Below are 17,499 nucleotides of genomic sequence, written 5' to 3'. Positions count from 1 at the left end.
GCTTTTTTTCACAACAGTCTGTAATTACCTCATTTACTCCAATCCTAGGATTTTCCACAAGGAAGGATTCCCCGAAATGCAGGGTGGTATCATCAAACACATGCATGCCCGACACTCAACTACAGGATGAATCAGAAGGAATGCCATTTAATGTGTGCACAGCCAGTTTTAATGCAATCCAACAAAACCAATGTAAGTCTAGATATTGGCGGCTTAGCTCTTCCTTGCCCAAGCGCCCTGTGGAATATAACGTCAGCTAATAATCCAGAATACATCGGGGTGTGGCACAGGGTGGCACAGCAGTAGAGTTGCTACCTTACAGAGCCAGACACCTGGGTTTGAGCCTGACTACAGGTGCTGTCTGTACAGAGTTTGTATGCTGTTCTCCCAGTGACTGCGTGGGTTTTCTCCGGGTGTTCTGGTTTCCTCCCACACTCCAAAGATGTACAGGTTTGCAGGTTAACTAGCTTGGAATAAATGTATAAATGTAAAAAAATTGTCTCATAGCTGATCATATCCTAAATCAGTACCCCGTTCCTGCTTTCCCCTCATATCCCTTGATTCCTTTCGCCCAAAGAGCTAAATCTTATGCCCCTGTCCCACTTAGGAAACCTGAACGGAAACCTCTGGAGACTTTGCGCCCCACCCAAGGTTTCCGTGCGGTTCCCGGAGGTTGCAGGCGGTTGCCGGAGGTTGCAGGTAGTGGAGGCAGGTAGTGGAGGCAGGTAGGGAGACTGACAATAACCTCCGGGTTTCTGTTCAGGTTTCCTAAGTGGGACAGGGGCATATCTCTCTCTTGAAAACGTCCAGTGAATCGCCCTCCACTGCCTTTTGTGGCACAGAATTCCACAGATTCACAACTCTCTGGCTGGAAAAGTTTTTTCCTCATCACAGTCCTGAATGGCCCACCCCTTATTCTTAAACTGTGTCTCTAATGTGCGCAGGGTTGGGTTAATGTGCGGGGTTCGCGCTACAGCGCATCGGTGGGCCGAAGGGCCTGTTTCCGCGCTGTATCTCTAAACTAAACTCAACTAAACTCCAAATACTTACAGGTTTGGAGGTTAATTGGCTTCGGCAAAAGTGTTACCAGTGTGTGGCATGGTGCTAGTGTACATGGGGATCGCTGGTCGGTGCGGACTCAGTGGGCTGAAGGACCTTTCTCCGCGCTGTATCTCTAAAGTCTAAAGTCAAGTGAAAAGAATGAATGAGAGAGTTGAACAAATGTACTGACTTACTGAGTCAGCCACTTGCCCACTAACTACCTTCCTTTGAACTTCGAGATCCATCCTTTGCAGCAATGGAAATTAAATACCGCTGATGCTGAACACCGACATAAAACGCAGAAAGATAAATTAGGAACATTTAAAATTGACCAAAGGTCACAGCGTGGAACATTCATTCTGCTCTTTCTCTCTGTTGCTACTAAACTGATTTGCTCAGCAGTTCCCACATTTTGAGGCTTTTCTTTTTCGCTGCGTCAGTCCTCGTTCCGTAACGAAGTCATAAAATGTCAACATGTGGACAGTTAACCCCAGCAGTCAGACCGTTGATATCTTTCCCAACACCATGGGAAATGAAACTGTGTGAGCAGCAGTTAAAATGCCAACTTGCCTCACTCTCCAAACGGTGACGTTTCTCCGATCCCAGCGCCTCTCGATCTCTGTGTTCAGTTTAGTATGGTTTAGAGATGCGGCGCGGAAACAGGCCCTTCTGCCCGCCGAGTCCACACCGACCGGCGATCCCCGCACACTAACACTGGGGATAATTAACATTCTACACTAAAGCCAATTGACCTACAAACCTGTACGCCTTTGCAGTGTGGGAGGAAACCGAAGATCTTGGAGAAAAATCACGGGAAGTATGTACAAACTCCGTACAGACTGCACCCGTGGTCGGGATCGAACCGGTGTCTCCAGCGTTGTAAGGGCTGTAAGGCAGCAACTCTACCGCTGCGCCACCGTGCCGCCCTCCTGTGCTTTACCCCACTTGTCTCTACGATGCAGGACATGTGGCCGTTGGCAGTGAGATTGAAGGCAGCAGAGAGTCTGAACCAAGACTAGTGACCAGGGTTTGAGACATTATAACTAGATAACCAAGATGAGGGGGGGGGGGGGTGGGAGATCTTATAAAGCTGAACAAGTTCCTGAGGGGAATAAATCAGGTCAACGCACATCTGGCCTTTTTGCCCAGAGAAGGGGCATCGAGAAATGCATGACATCAGCTGATGGTGAGGAGGGAAAAGGGAAAAATGTAATGGGAGCGTGAGGAGCAGGTTTTTCCACACAGAACGTGGTGGGTATATGGAACCAGCTGCCGGAAGAGGAAGTTGAGGCAGGGACTATAACAGCATTTAAAGTACATTGGACAGATGCATGGTTAGGAAATGTTCAGGTGGGACTAGTGTGCTTGGGGCATCTTGGTCGGCAAGGGCCGAAGGGCCTGTTTCTATGCTGTATGACTCCACTAGTGAAGGGTATAAGAGTTGGTGGCACTGCCTGGGAGGGGGCAGAAGATGCACAACCACAAGTTCACAAGTTATAGTAGAATTAGGCCATTCGGCCCATCGAGTCTACTTCTCCATTCAATCATGGCAAGTCTCTGCCCCCTCATCCCATTTTCCCGCCTTCTCCCCTTAACCCTGCCTTGGCGCCCGTTCTAATCAAGAGTTTGTCTATCTCTGCTGGCTTGTCAATATGTATCCCAAACAATTCTTATCGCCACAAGTCTAGGTTAGGTTTTTTAGACAAACAAGAGACAGCAGATGTTGGAATCTGGAACAGGAAGCAACCTGCTAGAGGTCACTTTAATTCTCCGCCACTCTAGATGCTCTGCTGTATAACACTGGCCAGAAGGTGGCGCCCATCATACTTTGTGCGATCTCTCAGGTGAGTTGAAACTGGAGATTTGACTAAAGGGCCTGTCCCACTGTACGAGGTAATTCAAGAGCTCTCCCGAGTTAAAAAAAAAAGTAAGGACGTAGAATGTACGTAGCGGGTACGTTGGAGCTCAGGACGTCGCTTAGCGGCTCGTAACGCTAACGGCAGGTACTCTGGAAACGCAGTAAGCTCGTGAAGATTTTTCAACATGTTGAAAAATGTCCACGATAGCCCCGAGTACCTACGAGCGGCCATTACCGTAACTCCCCGAGTTCGAATCAGGGGAAACTCGGGAGAACTCTTGAATTAGCTCGTACAGTGGGACAGCCCCTTAAGAACCGAACAGTGAAAGGCCTGGATAGGGTGGATGTGGAGAGGATGTTTGCACTAGTGGGAGAATCTGGGACCAGAGGGCACAGCCTCAGAACAAACGGATGTAACTTTAGAATGGAGATGAGTTTAGTTTAGTTTAGAGATACAGCGCGGAAACAGGCCCTTCGGCCCAGCGAGTCCGCGCCGACCAGCGATCCCCGCACACTATCCTACACACACTAGGGACAATTTACACTTATACCACGACAATTAACCGATAAGCCTGCACGTCTTTGGATTGTGGGAAGAAACCGCGGGTTTCGGAGAAAACCCACGCGGTCACGGGGAGAACGAACATACGAACTCCGTATTGACAGCACCCGTACCAACTCTACCGCTGCGCCACAGTGACGCCCTTGAGGATGAATTTCTTTTAGCCAGAGGGTGGTGAATTCATTGGCACAAGACTGCTGTGGAGGCCAAGTCATGGGTAATTTTGTAGCGGAGATTATAGATTCTCGAGTAATAAGGGCATCAAAGGCTAAAGGTAGAAGGCAGGAGAATGGGGTTGAGAGGGAAAAATAGATCAGCAGTGATTGAATGGCGGGTCACACTTGATGGGCCGAATGCCTAATTCTGCTCGTATGTCATAGAGTCATACAGCATGGAAACAGGCCCTTCGGCCCAACCTGCCCATGCCAACCAACATGCCCAATCTACACCACACCTCACTGTATTTGGCCGATATCCCTTTTAAACCTATCCTATCCATGTGCCTGTCCAAATGTTTTTAAGACATTGCGATATCATCTGAAGATAGACACAAAAAGCTGGAGTAACTCAGCGGGACAGGCAGCATCTCTGGAGCGAAGGAATGGGTGACGTTTTGGGTCGAGGCCCTTCTTCAGACAGTACCTGCCTCAGCTACCTCCTCTGGCAGCTCGTTCCATACACCTACCATCCTCTGTGTAAAGAAGCTACCCCTCAGGCTCCTAACAAATCTTATAACTTATGATCTTGTGACGTATCTGAGGAAGGCCATTCTTGCCATAGAGGGAGTACAGAGAAGGTTCATCAGACTGATTCCTGGGATGTCAGGACTTTCATATGAAGAAAGACTGGATAGACTCGGCTTGTACTCGCTGGAATTTAGGAGATTGAGGGAGGATCTTATAGAAACTTACAAAATTCTTAAGGGGTTGGACAGGCTAGATGCAGGAAGATTGTTCCCGATGTTGGGGAAGTCCAGGACAAGGGGTCACAGTTTAAGGATAAAGGGGAAATCCTTTAGGACCGAGATGAGAAAAATATTTTTCACACAGAGAGTGGTGAATCTCTGGAATTCTCTGCCACAGAAGGTAGTTGAGGCCAGTTCATTGGCTATATTTAAGAGGGAGTTAGATGTGACCCTTGTGGCTAAAGGGATCAGGCGGTATGGAGAGAAGGCAGGTACAGGATAATGAGTTGGATGATCAGCCATGATCATATTGAATGGCAGTGCAGGCTCGAAGGGCCGAATGGCCTACTCCTGCACCTATTTTCTATGTTTCTATGTTACTATGACATGGCAGTGCCAAGGCAGTGGTGGAAAATGTGGTGCAGTAAAGCTCTTAACTTGAACATAGACATAGAAACATAGAAAATAGGTGCAGTAGGCCATTCGGCCCTTCGAGCCTGCACCGCCATTCAATATGATCATGGCTGATCATCCAACTCAGTATCCTGTACCTACCTTCTCTCCATACCCCCCCCTGATCCCTTTAGCCAGAAGGGTCACATCTAACTCCCTCTTAAATATAGCCAATGAACTGGCCTCAACTACCCTCTGTGGCAGAAAGTTCCAGAGATTCACCACTCTCTGTGTGAAAAATGTTTTCCTCATCTCGGTCCTAAAATATTTCCCCCTTATCCTTAAACTGTGACCCCTTGTTCTGGACCTTAAACTGTGACCCCTTGTTCTGACCTTAAACTGTGACCCCTTGTTCTGGACCTTAAACTGTGACCCCTTGTTCTGGACCTTAAACTGTGACCCCTTGTTCTGGACCTTAAACTGTGACCCCTTGTTCTGGATGAACAGAATGGATCAATGTGCAAACAGCAACAGGAATCACCCACCACAAGTTTGTAGGCTTCCAGACTTAATGAACAATCAGTTTGGCCAGGAAGGCCATAAACTTCATAACCTGATATTGAAGTAGTTTAGTTTAGATACAGCGTGGAAACAGGCCCTTCGGCCCACCGAGACCATACTGACCAGCGATCCCCGTACACTAACACTATCCTACACACACTGGGGACAATCTGCAATTATACCGTAGCCAATTAACTTGCAAACCTGCACGTCTTTGAAGTTTGGTAGGAAACCAGAGATCCTGGAGAAAACCCACGCAGGTCACGGGGAGAACGTACAAACTCCGTACAGACAAGCGCCCATGGTCAGGATCGAACCCGGGTGAGAGGCGCTGTGAGGCACCAAGGCATCTCAACTCTACTGCTGCGCCACCGTACCGCCCCAAACATGATTTAATTTTTTTGAAAAACAAATCTGTAAACCTGAATCAGGATTTACAGATTTCTCGATGGCATGGAATCCTCGATGTTTCTATGATTGAAGCACACACAGAGATATGTGTCACCATTATGATGCCTCGTGTGTGATTTTCAATGGCATGAGCCATCCAAGCTGAGACAAAGCTTTCATAAGCCAGGCATAGCTAGCTTCAAGGGGAGCAATGCCTTAAACTATGAGGCTTGTTCATCCATGGAGTCCAATACAGGGAATTCAGTACAGTTGCCGCCTTATCGCACCGGAGACCCGGGTTCGATGCTGTCTGCGGGTGCTGTTTGTATGGTGTTTGTACGTTCTTCCCGTGACCTGCGTAGGTTCCTCCCCCCCCCGGGCGCTCCTGTTTCTTCCCACACTCCTCAGGACATACAGGCTTCAATTAAATTGTAAATTGTTCCTAATGTGCAGGACAGTGCCAGTGTACAGTGTTCGCTGGTCACGGGGGGTCTCGATGGGCCGAAGGGCCTGTCTCCACACTGCATCTCCAAACTAAACTAAACCATAAACAGCCTCTTCCTTGAACCAATCCCAACTGTGCAACTGTGTGGGATGCTGATTTACCAGTGTACTGAAGATAGACACAAAATGCTGGAGTAACTCAGCGGGACAGTCAGCATCTGTGGAGAGAAGGAACTGGTGACCTTTCGGGTCGAGACCCTTCTTCAGACCGAAGAAGGGTAAGTATAAAGAATGGTCTCGGCCCAAAACGTCACCTATTCTTTTTCTCCAGAGATGCTGCCTGACCCACTGAGTTACTCCAGCATTTTGAGTCCCAACTTTACAAACTGCGGGACTTTAGTGGAATTGCTTTCCCTTCTGCCGCATCATTTCACGTAAACGCTACAACGTCTTCATCTGTGTACATGTGAAACACTGGGTGTGTGGGCAGTGATGAATGCTGATTACATACCCACAGAATGAGTCAATCAGATGTACTGATTAAATCTGGTGATAGGGGTTGCCAACGTTCTCACTCCCAAATAAGGGACAATAGGTCACAATACGGGACCAATTCCCAACGGCAATTCGTTGACCGACTCGGCCGTGGCTGGGTGAATGACGAGTTGGCCCCGGGTGCTGGACTGCGCACAAAGCCCAGCCGCGCGGGGCCAGCTGAGGCCGTTTGGCCCGGGCCGCGTGATGTCGTACGCATAGTCCAGCGACCCATCCAACTCATGAACGGATGATCGGCCATGAGAAGGAGGGGGGGTGGTGGTGGTGTCGGCGGTAAGCGAAGGTCCGAAGGTCGGACAGCTGGCCGGGCTGCCGACCGACCGACCGACCGTCGGGGCCATGAGCGGGGCGCTGCTGCTGCTGCTGCTGCTGCACTCCATGGGCTGCGCTACGTCGGGTCAGGGTGAGGCGGGGCCAGACGGGGCCCACCGAGTCCCCCCCCCCCCGTGGCCAAAACCCTTCTTCAAACATTTTGTCTACCGCCCTATTGTTTTCTGATTACCTTTTATTTTTACATACATTAAGGTACAGATCAATGAAGTTTGCAGCACTTAGAAACATAGAAACAGAACATAGAAAATAGCTGCAGGAGTAGGCCATTCGGCCCTTCGAGCCAGCACCGCCATTCAATATGATCATGGCTGATCATCCAACTCAGTATCCCGTTCCTGCTTTCTCCCCATACCCCTTGATTCCTTTAGCCCTGAGAGCTAAATCCAACTCTCTCTTGAAATCATCCAGTGAATTGGCCTCCACTGCCTTCTGTGACAGAGAATTCCACAGATTCACAACTCTCTGGGTGAAGACGTTTTTCCTCATCTTAGTCATCAGCATCTAATTTTTGCCTGCACGTCACAGCATGCAGAGTGGCTGCGGAGAATCTTCTCTGTATGACTGTAAAACATCTTCATTTTTGTCCACCACAAAATTCCATACGATTTGCATAAGAGCTAGCTTAAGGCAGTCACGGTGGCACAGCGGTAGAGTTGCTGCCTCGGTTCGATCCCGACTACGGGTGCTGACTGTACGGCGTTTGTACGTTCTCCCCGTGACCTGCGCGGGTTTTCTCCGAGATCTTCGGTTTCCTCCCACACTCCAAATGTACATGTTTGTAGGTTAATTGGCTTGGTAAAGGTAAGAATTGTCCCTAGTGGGTGTAGGATAGTGTTAATGTGTGGGGATCGCTGGTCGGCGCGGACCCGGTGGGCCGAAGGGCCTGTTTCCGCGATGTTTCTTTAAAAAAAATGCTTTTTAAAATTCTACCTTGAAAAGATTGCACCGTCTTTAAAACATTAATGACATGACGTTGTATTAGTCATAGAGTGATACAGATACAGCATGGAAACAGGCCCACACCGGCCAACTTGTCCCATCTACACTAGTCCCATCTGCCTGCGTTTGGCCCACATCCCTCCAAACCGGGCCTATCCATGTACCTGTCTAACTGTTTCTAAAATGTTGGGATAGTCCCTGCCTCAACTACCTCCTCTGGCAGCTTGTTCCATACACCCACCCCCCTTTGTGTGAAAAAGTTATCCCTCAGATTCCTATTAAATCTTTTTCCCTCCACCTTGTCCTCTATTTCTCGATTCACCTACTCTGGGCAAGAGACTCTGTGCATCTACCCGTTCTATTCCTCTCATGATCTTATACACCTCGATAAGATCACCCCTCGTCCTCCTGTGCTCCACCCCTTCTCAGCCCCTCCCAGTAGCTCAGACCCTCTAGTCCTAGCAGCATCCTCGTAAATCTTCTCTGCACCCTTTCCAGCTTGGCAACATCTTTCCTAAAACATGTTGCCCTCTCTCTTCCTCCCTCCTTTCCTCCCTCCCTCCCTCTAAATCTCCTCCCCTCTCCTCCCTCCCTCCCTCTCTCTCTCCTCCCTCCCTCCCCCCTCCCTCCCTCCCTCCCTCCCTCCCTCCAAATCTCCCTCCCTCTTCCCACCCTCTCTCTCCCTCCCTCTCTCTCCCTCCCTCCCTCTCTCTATCTCTCGGTCCCTCTCTCTCTATCTCCCTCGCTCTCTCTCATTCCCTCTCTCTCTCTCTCTCTCTCCCTCTCTCTCTCACTTCCCCTCTCTCCCTCTCTCCCTCCCTCTTGATTTTGAAATGAAAGTATTTCATAGAAGAAGGCATATATTTTTCTTCCAGTTTTTGAAGGTTACACATCTGTGCAAAAGGGGATGGCAAAAGCAACGCGCTATTTCTATGAAACGAAAGCGTTATAGTGCAGTTCGGATGCAAAAGTCAGCCGTAAGATTGGACGGGCTGCAGCAGCCCAGCCTGGTGAAGATCAAACGCCGTTTCGGAAGGAATGTGTGTAATTTACCTCTTTAGTTACTCTTGTATCAAGGCATTTCCAGTCTGGTAATGGCACAGGTTTTTTTTCGCCCAACCACTAGGTTCAATGGAAACTTTCCCCAGGTTCTTGTCTCGAGGTTTGGTTATGACTGAAGCATCCGTCAGTAATAGCACGAATAATCTGAGCCGCTTTGCAAATGCACAGCTGAGTTCCATTTTAAGCTGCAAGGTTTCTTCATATCTGTACAGCATCACAATGAAGGCCCGAGCAAGTCACTCCAATGGGACACCAGTGAGGAGCACTGTTCCTTATCTCTCCACATCATCGTTCTATATTGCTCCTTTCCCTTGTCCCTAGCCAGTTTGAAGAAGGGTCTCGACCAATCCTTCTCTCCAGAGATGCTGCCTGTCCCGCTGAGTTACTCCAGCTTTTTGTGTCTATCTTAGGAGCATTAGCCATGATGGTGATATTCCTCCTAAATTGAGGAAGGACATTCTTGCTATTGAGGGAGTGCAGCGTAGGTTGACCCGGTTAATTCCCGGGATGGCGGGACTGACATATGATGAAAGAATGGGTTTGTATTCACTGGAATTTAGAAGGATGAGAGGAGAACGTCCCATAGAAACATATCAAATTCTTACGGGTAGATGCATTAAAAATGGTTCCTATGTTGGGCGAGTCCAGAACCAGGGGTCACAGTTTAAGAATAAGGGGTAGGACATTTAGGACTGAGACGAGGAGAAGCTTTTTTACCCAGAGAGAATGTGGAATTTCACCCAGAAGGTAGTGGAGGCCAATTCACTGGATGTTTTCAACAGAGAGGTAGATTTAGCTCTTAGGGTTAATGGAATCAAGGGGCATGGGGGAAAAGCAGGAACGGGGTACTGATTTTGGATGATCAGCCATGATCATATTAAATGGTGGTGCTTGCTCAAAGGGCCGAATGGCCTACTCCTGCATCGATTTTCCATGTTTCTATGATATCAGCCCAGATTTATCAATGGGAATCCATGTCAAAACTCAAATAATTAACCTTAAATCTCATTATTTTTTTGTTGTTTTAAAACTGTGTTCTTTTATTCGGGTGGCACAGTGGCGCAGCAGTAGAGTTGCTGCCTTACAGCACTTACAGCGCCAGAGACCTGGGTTCTATTCCGACTATGGGTGCTGTCTGTACGGAGTTTGTACGTTCTCCCCGTGACCGCGTGGGTTTTTTCCAAGATCTTTGATTTCCTCCAACAGTTTCAGTTTGGTTTATTGTCACGTGTACCGAGGTACAGTGAAAAGCTTTTGGTGCATGCTGTTCAGTCAGCAGAAAGACAACACATGATTACAATCGATCCATTTACAGTGTATGAGGGAATAACGTTTAGTGCAAGGTAAAGCCAGCAGTGTCCAATTGAGGATAGTCCAAGGGTCACCAATGAGGTAGATAGTAGTTCAGCACTGCTCTCTGGTTGTGGCGGGATGATTCAGTTGCCTGATAACAGCTGGGAAGAAACTGTCCCTGAATCTGGAGGTGTGCGTTTTTGCACCTATTCCTTTTGCCTGATGGGAGAGGGAAGAAGAGGGAGTGGCCAGGGTGCGAATCGTCCTTGATTATGCTGCTGGCCTTGCCGAGGCTGCGTGACGTATAAATGGAGTCAATAGGAGGGAGGTCGGTTTGTGTGGTGGTCTGGGCAGTGTCCAAATTTTGCTGCAATTTCTTGTTGTCTCTGAGCTGTTCCCAAACCAAGCTGTGATGCATCCTGATAAAGTGCTGTCTATGGTGCATCTGTAGAGGTTGGTGAGAGTTGTAGGGCACATGCCAAACTTCCTAAGTCTTCTCAGGTGGTAGACACTCCAAAGACACAGAGGGTTTTTAGGCTCATTGGCTTGTGGTATAAATGTAAAAAATTGTCCCTAGTGTGTGTGGGATAGTGTTAATGTGCAGGTATCGCTGGTCGGTACGGCCTCGGTGGGCCGAAGGGCCTGTTCCCGCGCTGTATCTCCAAACTAATTTGCACGTTATCCCCAGTTTTGAGTCATAGAGTGATACAGTATGTAAACAGGCCCTTCGGCCCAACTTGCTCATGCTGACCAACATGACCCATCTACACTAACCATATACCATATAACAATTACAGCACGGAAACAGGCCATCTCGGCCCTACAAGTCCGTGCCGAACAAATTGTTTTCCCCTTAGTCCCACCTGCCTGCACTCATACCATAACTCTCCATTCCCTTCTCATTCATGTGCCTATCCAATTTATTTTTAAATGATACCAATGAACCTGCCTCCACCACTTCCACCTGCTTCCACACCGCTACCACTCTCTGAGTAAAGAAGGCAGGTCGTTACCCCAAATTCTGTCCCTACTGAAGTCAGTCCTCTTGTTTGAATCTTGTATTCTCAAAAAAAATTGCCCCATCAACTCTGTCTATCCCTTCTATTTTAAAGACCTCTATCAGGTCCCCCCCCTTCTGCGCTCCAGAGAATAAAGCCTATGTCCCACCAGCCTGCGTTTGGCCCCTCTAAACCTGTCCGATCCACGTACCTGTCCAAATGTTTCTTCAGCGTTGTGATAGTACCTGCTTCAACTACCTCCTCTGGCAGCTCGTTCCATATACCTACAAAGTTTTGTGTAAAAAAAATTGCCCCTCAGATTTCTATTAAAAGTTTCCCCCCTCTCCTTAAGCCTATGTCCTCTGGTTATCGATTCCCTTACTCTCCATAAAAAAGACTCCTGTGAATTTATCCTCCCTATACCTCTCATGATCTTATACATCTCTATAAGATCACCTCTCGTCCTCCTGCACTCCAAGGAATAAAGTCCTCTCCTGCTCAACCCCTCCCTATAACTTAAGCCCTTGTGCCCTCTGCTATCCTGTACCTGGAACCAACCTCCCAACATTCATTCGCCAATCCCTTCAAAATAATGTAGGCTTTCACTCTTAACTCCAACTGGCACAGAAGATATCTTGAGTAACTCAACGGGTCAGGCAGCATCTCTGGAGAAAAGGAATGGGTGACGTTTCATGTCAATATCCTTCTTCAGACCAAACACGTCACCTATTCCCTTTCTCCAGAGATGCTGCCTGACCCGCTGAATTACTCCAGCATTTTGTGTCTATCTTGCTGAAGTCCCCTTCCTACATGTTTTGTCTCAAGAGCCCAGGGCAATTATACCCAAGCTTGTTCCTCATCCCATGAATCAATCTAATATCCTCATTCCAAGGATCATTCAACAAATCTAATCTCAGCGTTCCAAATTAGGCCTCACCAAAGCCAAGTCCCTTGTGCTCCAATGTCAAACGTATCTAATTACCTTCTGTAACCTGCGAATGTAGTTACTACATATAAAGAACAAGCATAACATCATAAAAAGAGACAGAAAATGCTGGAGTAGCTTAACAGGTCAGGCGACGTCTCCGGAGAACATGGATAGGCGATGTTTTGGCTCAGGTACCTGACCTGAAACATTGCCACCTATCCATGTTCTCCAGAGATGCTGCATAGCCCGCTGAATTACTCCAGCACCTTGTGTCTTTTTGTTTTGTAAACCATCATCTACTGTTCGCTGTGTCTGCAAGCAGAATGCATCAAAGTTTGCTCATTTCACACTCCGCCAATGTGAAGAATCTCACATTCTCCCACACTGCAGCCTATCTGGCAGCCTTTTGTGTCTGTCTGCGTCTTTGAAGACTCCTCACCAAGTGGATAACGGGGATTATGTCGAAGGTTGGCGTGGAGCGGGAGGTTTTTTGTCGGTGGTGTGTGTTGAACCTTCAGACTCGACTTAACCACAAAAAAATACTGCGGTGTGTCAGTTCCCGGAATTCAATAACTTTCTCATTCATTTGAGTTGCGTCACTACAGGTTACTCTGACATCAGAACAGCAGTCGTGAACGGTAATGCCACAGCTTGGTGGGGTGGGGTGGGGTGGGGGCGTTTTATTCTGCAGTTACTAAAGGGGTTGATGATAGTCAACGTGGCCACAAAGCTCTGTCCACGCACGCTACCCCGTGCACAGTGGAGTAGGTGCCCATCAATGGGAGTCATTCACCATGTAAATGGCCACTCCGGTCCAACTTGCCCACGCCAGCCAACATGTCCCATCTACACCACTGGCATCCCACCTGCTGGCATTTGGCCTTCTAAACCTCTCCTTTGCTTTTTTTTTTTTTTTTTTTTCTTTTTTCTTTTTTTTTTTAAATATATTTTTTAAATACACGGGGGCCCCGCGCTCTGTGGCCGCACACGCAGGCGCAGAGCTCCCGCTTACATCCGCCGGCCGGCTCCCTCACACTGCGCGCCTCCTCCTTTCCATGTACAAAGTAAAGATCAAAGATCGAAGATCAAGAATGTCAGTCAAGATCAAAGATGCTTTGTTGTCATATTTTTAGAGATACTCACTTTTGGAGATACAGCGGGGAGACAGGCCCTTCGGCCCACCGAGCCCGCGCCGACCAGCGATCCCTGCACATTAACACTATCCTACACCCACCAGGGACAGTTTTTACATTCAGCAAGCCAATTGACATGCAAAACCTGCACGTCTTTAGAGTGTGGGAGGAAACCGAAGATCTCGGGGGAAAAGCCCTCGCAGGTCACGGGGAGAACGTGCAAACTCCGTACAGACAGCACCTGTAGTCGGGATCGAACCCGGGTCTCCGGCGCCTCATTTTCTCCGAGGCAGCAACTCTACCGCTGCGCCACCGTGACCGCCCGTGTACCTGGGTACAGTGAAATTCTATGTTTTTGCGTACATTGCACAGAGTACGCAAAGAGTCGCCACGTACCTGGGGCCGACAAAGTTAGACACAAAAAGCTGGAGTAACTCAGCATCTGTGAAGTCTGAAGAAGGGTCTCGAGCCGAAACGTCACCCATTCCTTCTCTCCAGAGACGCTGCCTGTCCCTCTGAGTTACTCCGGATTTTTTGTGTCTATCATCGGTTAGGAGAACAGATTCCATTTGAGGTACGTGAATCCATCGTCCAACGGAGGAGGTGTTCAGGAAGGAACTGCAGATGCTGGTTTAAACCAAAAACAAGACACAAAATGCTGGAGTAACTCAGTGGGTCAAGCAGCATCTTTGGAGAAAATGAATAGGTGACATTTCAGGTCGAGACCCTTCTTCAGTCTGGAGAAGGGTCTCGACCCGAAACGTCACCGACTCCTTTTCTCAAGAGATGCTGCCTGACCCTCTGAGTTACTCCAGTGCTCAAGGAAGTAGTATTGTTCTGGGGGGGGGGCTCATTGTTAGAGGTGGAATTCTCTGCCTCAGAGGGCGGTGGAGGCAGGTTCTCTAGATGCATTCAAGAGAGAGCTAGATAGGGCTATTAAATATAGTGGAGTCACGGGATATGGGGAGAAGGCAGGAACGGGATACTGATTGTGGATGATCAGCCATGATCACAATGAATGGCGGTGCAGGCTCGAGGGGGCGAATGGCCTCCTCCTGCACCTATTGTCTATTGTCTATGGTGTTATCTTTTGAATAAGAAATGTTAAACTGAGACTCCTCTCTGTACAAAACATAAAAAATACCTTGTAAATAATTATTTTGAAGAAAGTAAGTGAATTCTTCCCAGCATCTTGAATGTTATTTATACCTCAACCAATGTCACTGAAATCAAAGGATAATGTAGTCATTGTCTATTTGAAAGGCGCCCGGAAAAAAAAAAAAAAAGATTTAAAAAAAAAATTATTGTCACTTTGGTATTCGTGAAACCTTTCAAATTGTCCTCCATGTTTACAACATCTCAAAAATACTGTTGATTGCAAGACACTTTGAGCATCTCGAGTTTATGAAATGTGCCGTACAAACGCAATTCTGTCTTTATTTCTCATGAAAGCGCAGTTCATTTGTTGATATATTCACAGCACAACTCCACAAAAGCGATTAAAAAAAGTCCTGAAAGTGGAATAGGAATGAAGAGGCATTAAGGGCCAGTCCCTTAGGTGACTCTTTGCTACCCCTGTCCCACTTAGGAAACCTGAACGGAAACCTCTGGAGACTTTGCGCCCCACCCAAGGTTCCCGTGCGGTTCCCGGAGGTTTTTTGTCAGTCTCCCTACCTGCTTCCACTACCTGCAACCTCTCCGGCAACCACCTGCAACCTCCGGGAACCGCACGGAAACCTTGTGTGGGGCGCAAAGTCTCCATAGGTTTCCGTTCAGGTTTCCTAAGTGGGACAGGGGCAACTGCCAGGGACTAGTTTTAATGGAATTCACCTACAACACCTGGCGACAACCTACGACAGTATAAAAACTGTCGTCACTGCCGCCCAAAAATTTGCAACATGTTGAAAATGTTGCGACCGTCGCCTGTAGTCGCCCAAAAAATCGCCTAAGTGGGACAGGTCCAATACGCTGTCATCTTTATCAATGATTTGTGTGAGAATGTACAAGACATGACTAGGAAGGCACGGTGGTGCAGCGGTAGAGTTGCTGCTTTGCAGCGCCAGAGACCCCAGTTCGATTCTGACTACGGGTGCTGCCTGCACAGAGTTTGCAAAGTTCTCCGCGTGAGTTTTCTCCGGGTGTCCGGTTTCCCCCTGCACTCCAAAGGCGCGCAGGTTTGTTGACTTGAATGGATTGGTGAAATCGTAAATTGTCCCGAGTATGTGTGTGTGGCATAGCGGTGGTGTGCGGGGATCGCTGGCCGGCGCGGACTCGGTGGGCCGAAGGAGCCTGTTTCCGCGCTGTATCTCTAAACTAAACTCAACTAGACCAGGCCAGCAACTACGCAGATGACACTAAAAAGTGGTAGAGTAGACTGTGAATAAGATTATCAAGAATTACCAGGGATTTTTTCAACCAGCTGAGTAAAACCAATAGAGATTATTTCAGATAAGTGTGCGGTGTTGCATTTGGGAAGTCAAACCAGATTAGAAGGTTCACAGTGAACGGTAGGGCCTTGGGGTCTGTTGTGGAGCAGAGGGACATTACTAAGAGTCCAAGTACATACTTCCCTGAAAGTGGCGTCGCAGGTAGACAGGATGTTGAAAAGGCTTCATCAGTCAGGGCACTTAGTATTGAAAAAGCTGGAGAAACTCAGCGGGGTGCTCAGTACCCGCTGAGTTTCTCCAGCGTTTTTTTGTACCTTCGATTTTCCAGCATCTGCAGTTCCTTCTTAAACACTTAGTATTGAAGTTGGGGTGTGACATTACAGTTTTTTACAGACATTAGAATGGCTGTAGGAGAAGATGTCATATAGACAATAGACAATAGACAATAGGTGCAGGAGTAGGTCATTCAGCCATTCGAGCCAGCAGCCGCCATTCATTGTGATCATGGCTGATCATCCACAATCAGTACCCCGTTCCTGCCTTCTCCCCATACCCCTTCACTCCGCTATCGTTAAGAGCTCTATCTAACTCTCTCTTGAAAGCATCCAGAGAATTGGCCTCCACCGCCTTCTGAGACAGAGAATTCCACACACTCACAACAACTCTCTAGGTGAAAACGTTTTTCCTCACCTCCGTTCTAAATGGCCGACCCTTTATTCTTAAACTGTGGCCCCTGGTTCTGGACTCCCCCAACATCGGCAACATGGTTCCTGTCTCTAGTATGTCCATACCCTTAATCATCTTATTGCTTTAAATAAGATCCCCTCCCATCCTTCTAAAAGCTGTGAGTAGGTCAGGGAAGATACATACAAAGGGACGACAAAGTATTGGAATAACTCAGCAGGTCAGACAGCGTCTCTGGAGAACAAGGATAGGTGACCTTTCGGGTCAAGGCCCCTCATTGTTTCTGTGGAGATGATTTGCCCAGCGTATTGCCAGGACTCAGGAACCTGAGCTACAGGGAGAGGCTGGGCAGGCAAGGACTTTATGTCTTGTAGTGGAGGAGACAGAGGGGTGATCTTATCAGGGTGTATAAAACCGTGATTCGTATAGATAGAGTAAATGCGTACAGTCTTTTCCCCGGGGATGAGGAATCAAGGACTAGAGGGCATAGGTTTGAAGTGAGATGAGAAAGATATCATTGAAACCTGAGGGACAACTCTTTCACACAGAAGGTGTTGGGTAAATGGAATAACCTGCTGGAGGGAATGGCTGAGGCAGATGCAATGATAACACGCAGAAGGCACTTGGACATACACATGGATAGGTAAGATTTGAGGAAATCTTCCTCACTTCTGGCTCTCCACCCTCTAAAGCCTTATCGCTCCAACCTCATCGTTCCCCAGCCCCACACGGCCCGATTTTATCTTCTCCCCAAAATCCACAAACAGAACTGTCCTGGCAGACCCATTGTTTCTGCTTGTTCATGTCCCACCAAATTAATTTCCACATCATCCTATCCCCCCCGGTCCAATCCCTCCCTACCTACGTCCAAGACACCTCACATGCTCTTCGTCTCCTCAATGACTTCCGTTTTCCAGGCCCCCCCATTCCCTCATCTTTAGTACAGTATATCTTTATTGTCATTTTCCCGAGTACTCACATACCCAGAGGAAACAAAAAAACGTTGCTCAACCAGTGTCCATTCAGTGTGCAGT

The 17,499-nt window shown here is 48.0% G+C and overlaps 1 protein-coding gene across 11 annotated transcripts in view; it reads left to right on the top strand.

The window, feature by feature from the left end:
• tcf7 (transcription factor 7) overlaps positions 1–17,499 on the top strand; it is a 202,824-nt gene that overhangs the window by 106,272 nt on the left and 79,053 nt on the right. For 9 of the 11 annotated variants that reach the window (XR_008724268.1, XM_055643247.1, XM_055643248.1 and 6 more), the window contains exon 4: positions 49–192. The exons of the other annotated variants lie outside the window; for them this stretch is intronic. Coding sequence is in view for 8 of the 9 variants with exons in the window: in XM_055643247.1 (XP_055499222.1) it covers positions 49–192 (144 nt within the window). In the remaining variant the exon portion in view is untranslated. The remainder of the gene's footprint in view (positions 1–48; positions 193–17,499) is intronic. 11 annotated transcript variants of the gene reach the window in all.

This window comes from Leucoraja erinacea, chromosome 11, assembly GCF_028641065.1.
Source record: "Leucoraja erinacea ecotype New England chromosome 11, Leri_hhj_1, whole genome shotgun sequence".
Classification (NCBI taxonomy): domain Eukaryota; kingdom Metazoa; phylum Chordata; class Chondrichthyes; order Rajiformes; family Rajidae; genus Leucoraja; species Leucoraja erinaceus.
The sequence above is the reverse complement of the archived record's forward strand: the minus strand, read 5'-3'. Positions and strand labels throughout refer to the sequence as shown.